General features: G+C 36.2%; 2 protein-coding genes across 2 annotated transcripts in view; one reads left to right on the forward strand and one right to left on the reverse strand.

The window, feature by feature from the left end:
• The window catches only part of FERD3L (Fer3 like bHLH transcription factor), a 450573-nt gene that overhangs the window by 215277 nt on the left and 218841 nt on the right, over positions 1 to 16455 (forward strand). The window lies entirely within an intron of this gene.
• The window catches only part of HDAC9 (histone deacetylase 9), a 999599-nt gene that overhangs the window by 73382 nt on the left and 909762 nt on the right, over positions 1 to 16455 (reverse strand). Inside the window, exon 24 of the mRNA XM_082472710.1 lies at positions 1864 to 1997. Within this exon, the coding sequence (XP_082328836.1) occupies positions 1864 to 1997 (134 nt within the window). The remainder of the gene's footprint in view (positions 1 to 1863; positions 1998 to 16455) is intronic.

Below are 16455 nucleotides of genomic sequence, written 5' to 3' on the forward strand. Positions count from 1 at the left end.
CCAGGAATATACAATGGGGAAAGAATAGTCTCTTCAATAAATGGTGTTGGTAAAACTGGATAGCCATATGCAAAAAATGAAACTGGATCCCTATCTTATACACAAAAATCAATTCAAAATTGATTAAAGACGTAAATGTAAGACTTGAAATCATAAAACTCTTAGAAGAAAACATAGGGGGTAAGTTCCTTGACATCGCTGTTGGCAATGGTTATTTGGATTTGAGAACAAAAGAAAAGACAACAAAAGCAAAAATAAACAAGTGGGACTACCTCAAAGTAAAAAGCTTCTGCACAGCAATGGTAATCATCAATAAAATGAAAAGGCAACCCATGGTATGGGAAAAAATATTTACCACATATCCAATAAGCGGTTAGTATCCAAAATATACAAGGAATTCATACAACTCAATAGCAAAACAAACAAACAAGCAAAACCAAATACCACAATTCAAAATGGGCAAAGGACCTGAATATGTGTTTTTCCAAAGAAGACATACAAATGGCCAACATGTACACGAAAAGGTATTCAACATCATTAATGATCAGGAAAATGCAAATCAAACCATAATGAGATACTTCCTCACATATTGTTAGGACGTTATTATCAAAAAGGGAAGAGATAAATGCTGGTAAGGATGTTGGGAAAAGGGAACCCTTGTGCATTCTTGGTAGTATAGTTACTATGGAAAACAGTAGGAGGTCCCTCAAGAAATTAAAAATAGAACTACCATATGACCCAGGAATCTCACTTCTGGGTAAATATCCAAAGGAAATGAAATCACTATTTCATTATCTCAAAGAGATATCTGAACTGCCAAATTTATTGCAGCACTATTCACAACAGTCAAGGTTTGGAAACAATGTAGGTGTCCATCCACAGATGAATGGATAAAGAAAATGTAACACACACACACCCACATACACAGACACAATGGAATATTTTGCAATCTTAAAAAAAAGAATGAAATTCTGTCTTTTGTGACAACATGGATGAACATGGAAGGTATTATGCCAAGTGAAATAAGCCAGACAGAGGAAAAAAAAAAAAAACTACATGGTATCACTTATGTAGAACCAAAAACAAACAAACAAAATAGTTGAACTCATAGAAACAGAGGGTAGAATGGTGGTTGCCAGGAGCTGGGTGGTGGGGGGAATAAGGAGAGGTTGGTAAAAGTTTTTAAACTTTCACTTATACGATGAATAAGGCTTGAGGATGTAATGTATAACACGGTGAATATAACTGATAATACTGTCTTGTATAATTAAATTTTCTAAGAGAGTGGAACTTAAGTATTTTCATCAAAAAACAAAGTAACTATGTGAGGTGATGAATGTGTTAAATGAACTCAATGGAGGGAATCATTTCACAATGTATATGCATATCAAATCATAACTGTATATGTTAGATATATGCATTATAATTTTATTTGCCAATTATACCTTAATGAAGCTGAAAAAATATTTTTCAAAAGCTTTTTTCCCCCCTGAACTGACATAATCCTACAGAAAATATTAAGAGAACTTTTCTTTGAGTTATTTCTTTTTCAGTGTTTCAGTGCTCATAAGCCAGATCAATATACAAACCATTTCCTCCCAAGGGTTATCTTTACTTCTTTATTGAGGTCTGCCAATAACCTGATCGAGGGGAGTACTATATGGATTCCATTACTGGGCAAAAGTTATAGCGTATAACATGAGAACATGTAAACTTTTCTTACCTAAGGCTTGCCTTCTTCCTTAAAATTGTAAGAGCTACATTGTGTTTTCTGAGTTCATGTGATTTTAAAAAAGACAAAAACTATGTATGCATACATTCCTGGTTCTTTACCCCTACTCTTTTGTACTTTTAGTTTTTTACCTCATTTCCTAGAAGGGCATTTACACAGGCTTCTGACGCATCGCAGATGGCTGTAAGATCATGTCCTCCTTCTAGAGCCAACACCACATGTCCATCAGCCAGTGTCATCAGTTGCTTCGTCAAATGACCAAAGCCTAACATAATGCAAACAGAACATTTCAAAGTATAAATTAAAAGTTAACTGACCACTAGAATCTAATATTGATTGAGCATTTATTCTGCATATGTCCTTTCTCAGCACTTCCCATGTGCTAACTTGTTTAATACTCACAATAACTTGATAAATTAGGTCCTATTAGTATCTCTATTTAACAAATGAGGGCACCAAAACCCAAGATCCCACAGCTAAGAAGTATCACAACTAAGATTTGCAACAGTCGTTTTGGTTCTTCACCAGTGCACATTACTGCCTTTCACAACACATTCTGTGTGTACCTGGATGAAAAACTTGAATAGTGTTTGGCTGTTAATAAGGTAAACAATTCCATTTGCTTAATATTTCTTTCCTGTTTCCATCATCTGCCTTCATTATAAAAGGAAGTTTTCTATATATCACCTCAAAGTACTTAACTATCACATTAGATTTTACAGACATTCTTTTACTATGAAATAGTTGATAAATGCAAAAAATAATATCTATTTATGTTATAAAGTATAATACGACAAACACCTGGTCACTCACCTTCCAATTTAAGGAAAATATTTTTGAAGCCCCCTGTATGCTTCTCTCTAATAACATAATTCCTCCTCACTATGGGAAATCAGGATCCTGAGTTTATGTTTATAACTCCTTTGCTTTCCATTGTTAATTTGCTTATTTTGGAACTGTACAAAAATGGTTTTATACTTCTGCACCTTGCTCTTTTCACACATTTTGTTAGCTCATCTCTGTTGATACATGTAGCTACAGTTCTATGCTGTCTAGTAGGCCATTTAACGAGTATAGAAGAATTTATTTACCCATTCTCCTGTTGACAAATATTTAGGTTTTGTGTTATTACAAAAAATGCCCCTATGGGACTTCCCTCGAGGTCCAGTGGTTAGGACTCTGCGCTTTCACTGCCGTGAGCCCGGGGCTTCCATCCCTGGTCAGGGGTACTAAGATCCCACAAGCTGTGTAGTGTGGCCAAAAAAAAAAATGCCCCATGAGCATTCTTATACCAGTCTTCTGGTGTACATGTGCAAGAGCAGAGTGAAATTGTCATGACTTAAAACCTGCTAAATAATACCAGATCATTTCCAAAGGACTATTATCAATCCCCACTCTGAGAAGCAGTATATATTGGAATTCCAGTTTAGTCACATCCTTGCCACTATTTGGTATGATTTGCCAACTGGGTGGATGAATGATAGCATCTTACTGTGGTTTCATTCAGTATAAGGAGGAACCTTTCTATTTCTACTCCAAATTAGAGTTTTTATTATAAACAGATGTTGAATTTAATTATTTTACTATACCAAATGAGATGGTTTTTCTCCTATAATTTCATACTGTTGTGAGTTACATTAATATTTCAAATATTTAGCCATCATTGAATTTATGAAATAAAATAAGTTTGGTTGTGATATATTATCTTTTTTATACAAAGCTGGATTTGTTTGACTAATGCTTTGTTTAGAATTTGTTTTCACCTATGTTTATGAAAGGGGTTAATCTATAAATTTCCATTCTTTTATTGACCATGTTGAATTTTATTATGGTCAGACCCTCTTTTTTCTATTATTTGACCCTAGAATGTTGGGTAGAAATCTTCTGTAAAACCATTTGACTCTTGTGTTTTCTTTGAGGAAGATTTTTATCTATTGAGAATTTCTTTAGGGATTAGAGGACTATTTGTGTTTTCAATATCTTCCTAAGTTATATTTTTCTAGAAATTTCTATCTTTTGTGTTCAAATTTATTCAGTAAAGTTATTTATTACCTTTATTATCATATGTTGGAACTCCAATTAGATGTAGTCATTGTTACTGTATCCTCAACATCTCTGAAGTTTTCTTTCATATTTTCTTTCTGTCCTGCATTATGTGTACTTTTGTTTCAGATCTATCCTCCAGACTTTCTCTCTCCAGATGTATCTATTCCGCTATTTATACTTCTACAGATATTTTCATTTCAGTGATTACATTGTTCAATTCTAGATGTTCTATGTGGTTATACTTCGTAACTTCCTAGTCATTTTTATATTTTCTTACTTTTGGTTCATGTTTTTCTTTCTTTCTTTTATTTCTTTAGACATTATTTTATTTTCTGTATCTGCTATTTGAAGTCTTTATGGCTTAGTTTTACTATTTTTTGTTTCTGATGATTCAGCCTCATGATGTCTTAATTCTCCTTTGTTTTTTGAATTTTTTTGAGCTCATATTAATCAGAACTTTATATGTGAGAAAGCTTGGAAGCCTGAGTTGAATGTGATACTTATCTTTGAAACTTGAGTTGAGTGTGATTTTGTTTGCTTCTGCTGGATGACTGAAACATTACCAACCAAGATCAATTTTAAATTCTTAGACTCAAGGGCTGTTTTTTTTTTTTTTTTTTAATGCACAGATAATATAAATATGGACCCCAAAACTTGATTACAAATTGACATAGAAAAAAAATATAGTTTTTTTTTTCCCCTTTCCATTCCCTGTGAAATTCTCTCTACTGATAGCCATAGCTAAGATCAATTTGTTGTTTTATTCAGCAGTATTTCCTTTTCTCCTATTTATCCTTTTCTTTAGAGTTGGCCCTTTGACATTCCCTTTTTTATTCTGGTCTCCAGTCAAAACCCTTCCCTTCATAGACCCAAAGCTTTGACTCCCCTTTCTAGTATGCAGTAGTCTATTAATGTTCAAGCTTTCTCCAACTGAACACTTTGGGATAGCCCAGGGTGGCCAACAGCTATAGTATTTGCTCACTTTTCTTCATCTTTTTGGAAGTCATCCATAAATTTAAAAGAGTAGTCTTGATATTTTCATGGAGGAGTATTTCAGGATATGCAGTCACTCATATTGCCAAATGTAAATGTCTCTCAATTAATATTTAAAAAATTTTAACATTTCATCAACCTGCTCAATTTCAGGCACTACTGAAAAAAGAAGGATAAATGAAAATATATAAAACCGTGTGTTCAGGCTTCCCTGGTGGCACAGTGGTTGAGAATCTGCCTGCCAATGCAGGGGACACGGCTTCGAGCCCTGGTCTGGGAAGATCCCACATGCCGCGGAGCAACTAGGCCCGTGAGCCACAACTACTGAGCATCTGGAGCTTGTGCTCTGCAACAAGAGAGGCCGCGACAGTGAGAGGCCCACGCACCACGATGAAGAGTGGCCCCCGCTCGCCGCAACTAGAGAAAGCCCTCGCACAGAAACGAAGACCCAACACAGCCAAAAATAAATAAATAAATTAATTAATTAATTAAAAAAAAACAACAACCATGTGTTCAATATGGCATTTCATTTTTTTAATAGGCTTTAAGAACATGCAGGACATAAACATTTAATTTTTAAAACAATTATATTTTTAAAGCAGTTAACAGATGTGTTGCTACAGCATAACACATCTGGACTGGGCTCCCAGATCCTCAGATGCTCAGCGGCCCACAAGTTCCTGAATTGACTTGTTGAAAACAAGTGGCCAAGATTGCAGAGTAGGAAGACCCTGAGCTCACCTTCTCCCATGGGCACACAGAATTACAACTATTTACAGAGCACCTATTGAGGAGAAAGACTAGAAGGATATCAGAAAAGATCTACAACTGAAGATATAAAGAAGGAACCACAATGAGATGGGTAGGAAGGGCAAAGATGCAGTATAGTCAAGACCCATATTCCTAGGTGGGCACCCACAGACAGGAGGATAATTACAATTACAGAGGTTCTCCCCAAGGAGCGAGGGGTCCAAGCCCCACATCGAGCTCTCCAGCCTGGGGGTCCTGCACTGGGAAGCCAAGATCCCAGAAAGTTTGGCTCTGAGGGGCTTACTTTGGGGAGAGCCAGAGGGCTGTGGGAAATAGACTCCACTCTTTTTTATTAATTAATTAATTTATTTATTTATTAATTAATTTTAGGCTGCATTGGGTCTTCGTTGCTGTGCGTGGGCTTTCTCTAGTTGTGGCGAGCGGGGGCTACTCTTTGTTGCGGTGCATGGGCTTCTCATTGTGGTGGCTTCTCTTGTTGCGGAGCACGGGCTCTAGGCGCACAGGCTTCAGTAGTTGTGGCTTGCGTGCTCAGTAATTGTGGCTCACGGGCTTAGTTGCTCCTCGGCACGTGGGATCTTCCCGGACCAGGGCTTGAACCCATGTCCCCTGCACTGGCAGGCAGATTCTTATCCACTGTGCCACCAGGGAAGTCCCTAGACTCCACTCTTAAAGGCACACACAAAATCTTACACTCTCCAGGACCCAGGGCAGAAACAGTAATTTGAAAGGAGCCTGAGTCAGACACACCTGCTGATCCGGGAGTAATAAAAGGGAGAAACCTACAAACAAGAATACTTTACCCAGCAAGGCTTTCATTCAGATTTGATGGAGAGATCAAAAGTTTTACAGACAAGGAGAAGCTAAAAGAGTTCAGCACCACCAAACCAGCTTTACGAGAAATGTTAAAAGGACTTCTCTATGTGAAAAAGAAAGGGCCATAACTAGAAATATGAAAATTATGAAAAGTTTCATTGGTAAAGGCAAATATATAGAAAAGGTAGTAAATTAGCCACGTATAACGCTAGTAGGAAAGTTTAAAGACCAAAGAAGTAAAATCATCTATATCCACAATAAGTACTTAAGGGATGCACAAAACAAAAAGATGTAAAATATTATGTCAAAAACAGTAAACGTGGGAAGGGGAGTTAAAATTCAGGGTTGTTAAAATGTGTTTGAACTTAAGAGGTCAGCAACTTAAAATAATCATATTTATATTTAGATTGCTATATATAAACCTCATGGTAACCACAAACCAAAAATCTACAATAGATACGCACACAAAAAAGAGAAAGGAATTCAAACATAATTCTAAAGATAGTCTTTTGGCTTTAAAAGACACATGAGACCCAATGCACTCAACAGATATATAAAGAAAAAGATATCAGGCTTGTGGTTATCAGAGGTGGGGTTTGGGGGGAGGGGGAATTGCATGAAGGCAGTCAAAAGGTACATACTTCCAGTTATAAGATAAATAAGTACTACGGATGTAATGCACAGCATGATAAATCTAATTAACACTGCTGTGTGTCATATATGAAAACTGCTAAGAGAGTAAATCCTAAAAGTTCTCATTGCAAGGAAAGTATTTTTTTCTATCTCTTTAATTTTATATCTACATATATGGGATGATGGATGTTCACTAAACTTCCTGTGATAATCATTTCATGATTTATATAAGTCAATTTATTATGCTATATACTTAAACTTATACAATACTTGTATATCAATTATATCTCAAAAAAACTGGAAGGAAAAAAACCAAAACATTAACAAAATTAACAGACTTTTTAAGAGCAGTTTTGGGTTTATCGAAAATTTAAGCAGAAAGCACAGAGAGTTCCAATATGCTACCCTACCCCCTTGCTGTGGTTTCCCCTATTAATAATATCTTGCATTAGTGTGGTACATTTGTTACAGTTGATGAACCAGTATTGATACATTATTGTTAACAAAAGTCTATGACCAGGATTTACTTTTTGTGTTGTATAGTTCTATGGGCTTTGCCAAACACATAAAGTCATGTATCCACCATTATAGCATCATACAGATTAGTTTCAAGGTCCTAAAATTCCCTGTGCTGCACCTATTCATCCCTCCTCTCCGCCCCCCAATCCCTGCAAACCAATGATCTTCTTTGTCTCTATAGTTTTGTTACTCTTTTTTCAGTGTTTACATTAATTCAAATTTTTAGCTTCTTGTATTAACCATTCTAAAGTACAAGACTATTTCATTCTCCCTCATTTATATAATACTTATAATATTTACAATATTTCTATAGCCATGAAAACTTGAAAGAATTATTGTGAATGTGGAAATGCGTGGTCTGCAAGCCTACCTAGGCTGCTTTCAAGCCTGACCTTGTTCTTCTCTTAGGTATTGTGGGTTTCTGTTTGAAAAGAAAGTAAATTTTCAGGACAAGGTTGGTAGAAGTAATGCAAGTCTATAAAATTGTCAAGCAATGAGACCCTAAAACCAAACTAAGTTGCTTCCATTTTAGAACAATGAAATAGTATCATCTTAATCCTTGGAATGCATTGAGATATCCACTCAATAAACCAGAGCTGTCTAGAATTTCAGCTCTGGTCTAGCACTTGAGGTTAACTATGAACAAGGTGAGTTCATTTCCCCATTACCTTGCAGCACTTCAATGTTGACTCTATCCACTTAGCTATTATTTTGATGGAAGTCAAAATATTCACTTTATAATTACCCTATGTTTCTAAATACTTGGCAAAAACTATTCTAAAAGAGATTTAAAAATTAGGTGAAAACTGTTTTTAAGCGTTATTGTGTTTTTCACTTCTATGGACCTCCTGATGATACCAATAAGAATCTTTTCCACAGGCCATTTAGGAATGAGGCTGAACACATTAAGCTCCACCTTCTTACCTGACTGCTATAAAAAGAACGGTAAGCTTACAGAAAACGTGTAATGCAGAGTTAGAAACGTTCTTGGCCTAAGTCAGGGTTAATAGCACATAGTAAGTAATTCTATTCTAGAAGATAAATGAGCAAGAAATACTCATAGACAGATATTTCTGCTAATCATATTGTTAAATATTCTGAACAGCTTTTCCTGTAACCTAAACCATGGCTACAGTGATAACTTAAAAAGAGATAATAATAAATCAAGCCTGTATGCCACACCTTTCATACTGAAGGTTCCTAGCAATTGAGAATTCAATTATCTAAAGTTACTACTGAGCGGATCAAATCACATGGGTTAAAAAAAGGAGGTGGGGGGAGGGATAAAGTCTCAAATCTGATTTAAGTTCACTCTTTCCTTTGGGAATAAAAAAAAAAAAAAAAGTCCCGTAAAATACCAAATTTAGATGGGATAGTAAAAAGTGGAAGGGAAGAATGGAATGAAGCTAATCTTTGATCTCTATCCAAATTCCTCTTTCTTTTACCTACAGGGTTTATTTCCATTCACATGTTACCCATGTGATCTCTGGAGCCACAGATTGAGGCAGCTGAACTCTGAGTTATCCTTGCACAAAACATTCAAGTGAAGTAAAGAAATAAAATTTCTACGAGGCCTAAGCTCTCTCTTCCCATCAAAGTAAGGAATTTAAGAACAACGTTTTACTTCTATTAACCTGAGTTCTACTGTGTCCATTACTGCTGTACATATATAAGAGGGATTAGAAAAGCTAAGTGTGGCTACCAATGTCAAGGTATTATTTTTCTGGACATGAGCAAAAGAAGATTCAGTGGTGCGTGCGTGCGTGTATGTGTGTTTATTTGAGAGGTTTTGTAACATAATTTTAATGGGCATAATTACAAGTTTCATTTAATAGTTTTTACTTCCAGCTTCACAAAAGCACAAAAGCTCATCCTACTTGTCACAACAAACTGAATCTGTACAGCTGAAAAATTATAGCAGAGAGCATAGCGCCAGCAAGGTTTTCCTCAAGGAGGTTCGAGAGTCTGCAGTGGGAGGGTTGATGGGAAAGAAGCGATCAAGTCTGCATAACACGGGGCATGTTGAGCTCAAGCAATTACAGATATGAAATGGGGTGGAACTGGGTTCTTAAGGTCCACATATACCTTTTGTTGCTGAATTTTTTTTAGAGGGTGGGGTACTTAGGGAGGAGCCTGGTTGCCTGGGGCAGCAAGATGGGCAGGATCAGGTTAGTGACTGGAAATGATACATATTCAGTGAAAATCAGCCTCAGAAGTTGTCCCCACCATGTGCATTGACTATGACAGAATACTCTTAAGAAATATTTTTCAAAGTGAAAGTTGGCACCTTAAGCTCTTCTGAGAAAATCTTCTAGAATTAGGCATTAACAAAATACTATCACTACTACTTACTGTACTACTGCTACTGCCACTACATTAAAGAATACTATATATAACCTGGTTGTTTCAAAAAGCATTAAGTTAATTTAATTAAATCAGCATTATTATAAGCATAAGAAGGAAGGTACACTGTAGCAAATCTTTTTTTTTTTTTTTTTTGATGACCAAACACACTGAACTGGTAAACTACCAAGACTGAGGCACCACTGAGGAAGAGAACTGCAAGGGCATCTTCAGCTAGAAATCCTCTGATTCACTGGAAGCAAACTTAATTTTGTTGCTTCTGAAAAGAATATTAAATAAGCAGTAAATATGGTAGTGCTTCAAATGACCAATTTCACTGTGATTTCCCGAAATTCTATGAGGGTTTATTTCTGCTAAAGAAGTCATATCGTGTCAGCATTTTTATTAAGTTTGGAGAAATTGTTTGAAATGAAAAGTTGCTCTAGGAAGCCTCAAAGATTAAACTTTAGATATATATTTAATAACTAAGCCATAGAACACAAAAGGATTCACCCTTCAAAATGGCATGTCTCATATGCTTCTCCCTAATGTTTCCCACAAAGTTCCCAAAATATTGGTAGTGCAAGGAAACAACCCTAACTTTTTAATTTCCATTTGAAAACAACTATTTTCAAAACAAAAATTAATACATGTTCATTGTGGAAAATGTGGAAATAGAAAATAGAAAAAAAAAGGCAAATAAAATTATGTAATATATAACAAATATGATATATGTTGTTATACATTATATATATTTTAAATAAGTAATATTAATAAAATAGTTATAATTTATATAATTATAAATCCAGTCCTACGAACCAGAAATCCCACTTTTGTGGTATTTCATGCTTGTAGTTTTTGTGTATTTTTAAAATAAAACAGGATGATATTGTAATTTTTAAATTTACATTTACAAATACAAATATAGTGGAAAACATGTTTCATATACTCTAAAATATCATTTTAAATGTATTAATATACCAACTAATTCTCTGTTTTTAGATATTAAATTATTACTAGTTTTCAGCTTTATATATAAGGTTGCAAATAATATCCTCCTGTATGGTTGAAGCACTTATCTGATTCTAGTGTTATTACGTATTATTATAGGATGAAAAGAGGCTTGCTTTTTTTTACTGCTAACTTTTCTTTTTTACCAGAGTATGAGATAGAACATAAATAGTAAAGCACATGATGGCAAGATGGGAATGAAGTTCCTAAACTTTATAAACTTCATTCATGTGCGTTCAGCAATGCCTGTTGTGGATAACTGAAACATTCTTATAGAAGCTCAGAGAAATGAGATACTCTTAGAAAGTCTGTTTTTATTATGAAATTGAAAACATGTAGTGTATCAGAACTCTCTAGGGAGGCCAACACTGAGGGACTTCTGCTGTAGGTTGAAGAGGGACTTCTCTCCAACTTAGAGTGTAGTTAACCACTGCTATTTTGCCATCCTATAAAAATCACACTCCAGAATCAGCAGCCAACTCCCAAGAAAGGTAGGTACCTGGGTCATGATTCACTTGATTAATAAAGAAATAGTGACACAAAATGACTGATTAGAAATCATTTCACTTCTACTTGTAAATCTCCTAACTTTTCTGATATCAGTCTAGTGCTACAAGTGCTTCTATTCTATTCTAGTGCTTCTTCACTATTATTTCCTATGTCTGCCTAGGAAAGCTTCAAGTAAACAAAGCAAGAATGATAGAGGCAATCCCCCACCCCATGGTGCCATTTAGCAGAGGTAGTGGAGTGAGATCAGCAGCAGTGACAGTCTCTTTAGAAATACTGACACCTAATACGTTACTGATTTATGTAATTTTTGTAACTCTGATATGGTTAAAAAGCCTCAATAACAGTTTTACTCATTTTTTAACAGGTTAGTTTCATTTGGTCCTAAAATATCTGTGAAGACTTCATTGCAGATTCAATATAGTAGGGATCAATGGAGTCAGACACTTTTGTCCCGTTTTAATTTGCAATTTAGTTTTGCACATCCACTGGCAAAATTTCCGTAGTTATGTCCAGGAAAGATCAATTGAAGAATGAACATACGGTAAAGTGTAATTACAAAAATTGTAGTCATTTTCCTCTCTAAACCCCTTAGTCATTAAGTTACCATGTTGTTCTTTAGGAAAATGCAGTCAAACTCAAGTTGAGAGAGAAGTTTGGGTAGCATGTGGCTGGCTCATGTACTGTGAGGCTCCCTAGCAGGACTTCAAAGCAGAAGCTGATTGTTGCAGATGGGAAGAACGGTCTCCACAGAAATACCTTTTTAAGAATTATGATGCTGTAATTCATATGGTAGGCACTTGTGATTCGTTCCTGATGATGTTGGGATCATTTAACTCACAAAACCATTGTCGCTACCATAAAATCCTTTCATCTGTAGCCAAAAAAGGTTTATTTCATGCAAATGAAAATTTTTCATTAAAGCATCACCTTAATAATGGGAAAGGTATATATTTTCTGGTCATGTTTAAAATGTAAATTTATGAACATATTTTGAAGATTCATTTCACGTTAAGATCTTTATTTATTTGATGTCCTAGGACTCTTTTCAAGTTCATTGAAACTGGAAATCAATTTTAGAAGAACTAAGGAGATTATTATCATTAAATCTTTCAGTTGGCTTATGCCAAGCAGCCCTATAAATACTGCATATGTTTTAAAGAAGGCACTTTCAAGTACAGTAAAAATCCTTTTACTGTTCCCACTCAGTGATGCTCCAGGAAGTAACTTTATATTCTCAGCACCTTTTGAAAACAAATGAATAGTTGGTTTGTATCCTAAACAAAATCTGAGACAAGAGAATACTTCAGTGCCAGTATTTTGGAAAAATGAAATTAAAAAATATTTATCTTCAGGAATTCCTGAGAATAAAATGGCAAGAAAGGTTGACTGGCATTTTGACCATTCCTCCATCCATCCATCCGTCCATCCGTGATCCATCTATCTACAAATCAACAGTTTATTTACTAAATGCCTACTATGTGCCACAGTTTTATATATAAATCTTATACTTCAAATACGTGAACCTCAGTTTTCTCACCTGTAAATACAACTACGGATTATTTATTCTACCTCACAGGTTTTGGAATAAGTATCTAATCATAAAAAGCCACCTCAATAAAATACAAGCACAGTACATTGAACAGACCCTGGCACATAGCAGGTATTCAGTTTTTATATTTTTGAATACAAGAGTTTAATCATAGAACTTAAGATTTAGAAATGAATTTTAAGATTAAATACTCCAATCCTTTCGTTTTAAGGTTGAGGAAACCAAGACTCAGAAAGGTCAATTATCAAGGCAAATAGGTAACTACAGAGTTGGGGTGAGAACCCAAAGCATTTCCCACTATGCAGCCAACCCAACAGACATTAAGACTGCCCATTTTTTCAGACATGATTTCCAGTTCAAACGCAACTTTAAAAAGAGTTCCCGGACACCAAATGGCTTTTACAAATCATTGCTTTGGTGTGTTAAGTGTAAATGATCCAGAAACATGTGAATTAAATTTCCCTTAAAATACACAAATATAAAACCGGTGAGGAGATAAAAATCCCTAGAAAATGCTTTTGGATATGGTCATAGGACCATTCCTTCCCACCCCTCAACAAAATTGTTTTTGCCAAACCCCAACTGCAATTTGATTTACCAATCACTAGCTTTTACTGCTGTTTTCAATAATGCATTAAACACATGGGATCTATTCTCTCATCGATGCTCACACAAAATTGGCCAAGTGGGATGGAACAAGAGCAGGACAGACTCATGCTAAGCAATGATGATCCCATTACAGTACTCTGCACTACTCAAATTCAACCAGTATTTACTGGGCACACACTCTAACAATAACTAGGGAAATACGTGGATGAATAAGATATAGTTCCTGCTTCCAGAGAAATTACATATAAGGGGCACATACACGGATAAATAAAATTTGACATAGAGAAAGATAATTGTTATAAAATAAACACATTTTTATAAAGCTTAATAGATGGAAGACATACATCTGTTTAGAAGAAACTCAGAAGATAATAGAGGACATATTCAAACATTTGCAGTGTTATGCATTTGTATATCTTTGCCTCAGCTTCCCACTTCTGATACAGGAACAGTCATGTTGGTTAGTTTCAGTGAAATAATATATGTAAAATGCACCCACCCAGCACTTGAAACATAGGCAATATCAATAACTATTACTTCCTCACCAGCCCATCAGCCCTCTTCATGATTCAAAAGCTCTCTTAGGTAAGCAGGCAAAGTATTCTAAATGGTATCATTCTTTTCATTCATTTGGTTTTTCTACTAGTAAACTTAGTTGTAGAATTACTCAATTATGCTCACATAGGACCATATATATTACAGTTCCAGACAGCAAAATGGGGAATGGAAAAGTAAGTTTGGAGAACAGGAACCCATATTTCCAGATAATCCTACTCTTTAAAACTTTTTCGAAAAAATAAATTGCCAGAATTAATACTTTCAAATCTAGCACCTAGCTTGGTACATAGTAGATGCTCAGTACATGCTATTGAAAGAATGAATGAATATGGAATGAATGTATTCTATTTAAGTTTACTTAATTCCATTTCAATTAGATAGTATGGTAGGCAGAAATCTCAGAATGACCCCCAATAACTTTTGCTCTTGTATCATACAGTCTCCTCTGAGTGTGGATGAAATCTGTGCATATAATGTATACTCCTGTGGTATGGCAAAAAGCTGTTTCAGTTGACTTTGAGTAAATCAAAGGGAAGATTTCAGGCACTGTCAGGGGGAACTGGAGGGGGTTGGCTAAGATAATCTAATCGCATGAGCCCTTCAATTTTTTTTTTTTAATTAAAAAAAATGTTTTTTGACCATGCCACGCAGCATGCGGGATCCTAGTTCCCAGATCAGGGATCAAACCCACGTCCCCTCCAGTGGAAGCGCAGAGTCTCAACCACTGGATTGCCAGGGAAGTCCCACATGAGCCCTTTAAAAGCAGAGTTTTCTCTAGTTGGTATTATAAGAAGTTAGGGAGATGTGAAGCATGAGAAGGACTTGATGCACCACTGATGGTTTGAAAATGTAAGGGACCATGTGAGGAGGAATGTTGGTAGCTTCTAGCCAACAAGGAAATGGGGACCTCAGTTCTACAACTGCAAGGGACTAAATAAACTCAGAAGAGGATTGTTCCTTACAACCTCCAGCATAAGGAGCCCGCCTGGCTGATATTTTGATATCAACCTTGTAAGACCAGAAGCAGAGAACCCAGTTGAGTCTACACAGACTTGTGACCTAACAGAACCGTGAGGTAATAAATGGATGGTGGGGCTTCCCTGGTGGCGCAGTGGTTAAGAATCCGCCTGCCAATGCAGGGGACACGGGTTCGAGCCCTGGTCCAGGAAGATCCCACATGCCGTGGAGCAACTAAGTCCGTGAGCCACAACTACTGAGCCTGCGCTCTAGAGCCTGCAAGCCACAACTACTGAAGCCTGTGTACCCAGAGCCCATGCTCCACAACAAGACAAGCTACCGCAATGAGAAGCTCGTGCACCACAACAAAGAGTAGCCCCCTCTCACTGCAACTAGAGAAAGCCCGCGGGCAGCAATGAAGACCCAACACAGCCAAAAATAAATAAATAAATAAATAAATAAATAAATTTTTTAAAAAAGGATGGTGTTTTGAGTTAATAAATTTTCACATATCCCTGAATATACTATAGGCGTAAGATAAATCAGTAACAGAATAACAGCTTATGAGGTAAAATTGAAAGTGTAAGGAAAGTTGGAATAGTAATGGTAACTACAACAATGAACAATTCTAAAATATTTATCCTGTGCCAGGTCCTGGGGTTCATACAGATGTTTCATTCAGTCCTCACAGCAACATTATGAGGTAGCTACAGACAGTATCCAACTTTCTAGAGGGGCAAACGAAGAGAAGTTGAGCAACTTTCCCAAGGTCACACAACTAGAATATAGTAATGTCAGGACTCAGGCTTCAGACTCTGAGGCCTTAACCACTGACCCTACTGCCTGTTTAAAATAAGTGAGAAGAGCCCCAAATGATTTTTGAAAAACCCACACACATAAAGTATGTTTACTTTTCACTTAGAATAAGATGAAGTAACCAATGCATGTCACCATGTGCCCAAAGGGTTCATCTGTCCTCGCTATTCTCCACCCATTTCCCCCACTAAGTGCCAATTGCCAGTATGCTGAGGAATAAGACACATCCCTTGACAATGCCTGAACAAAGTGTCTGCTGGATCTGGAAAGAGTGCGTTGTTAGAAGAAAATAAGGTTATGATGAATTTTCAGTCATGATGAGATACTTCAAATAGAGTCAGTGCTGCTAGCTTCTCTGTTACCCTGAACCAAAGCCAAAATCTCTGGGTCACTTTGTTTAAAAGAACAGGAGAATCCCAGTCCTGGATGAACCCGGGTTTATGTAAATTAGGTGAACTTTTCCAGGCAGAGAGATTTCTAGAACTGTGAACTCTACTAAAGAAGCAAGGGCTCTGTATGATCCCTGGCCACGTCAAATTGGACATTGCAAGGCTTTTCTAACTAACGCATCTTGTGCTCAAGGAACTATGGGAGG

Source organism: Balaenoptera physalus (genome assembly GCF_965194825.1).
Source record: "Balaenoptera physalus genome assembly, chromosome: 8".
Classification (NCBI taxonomy): Eukaryota; Metazoa; Chordata; class Mammalia; order Artiodactyla; family Balaenopteridae; genus Balaenoptera; species Balaenoptera physalus.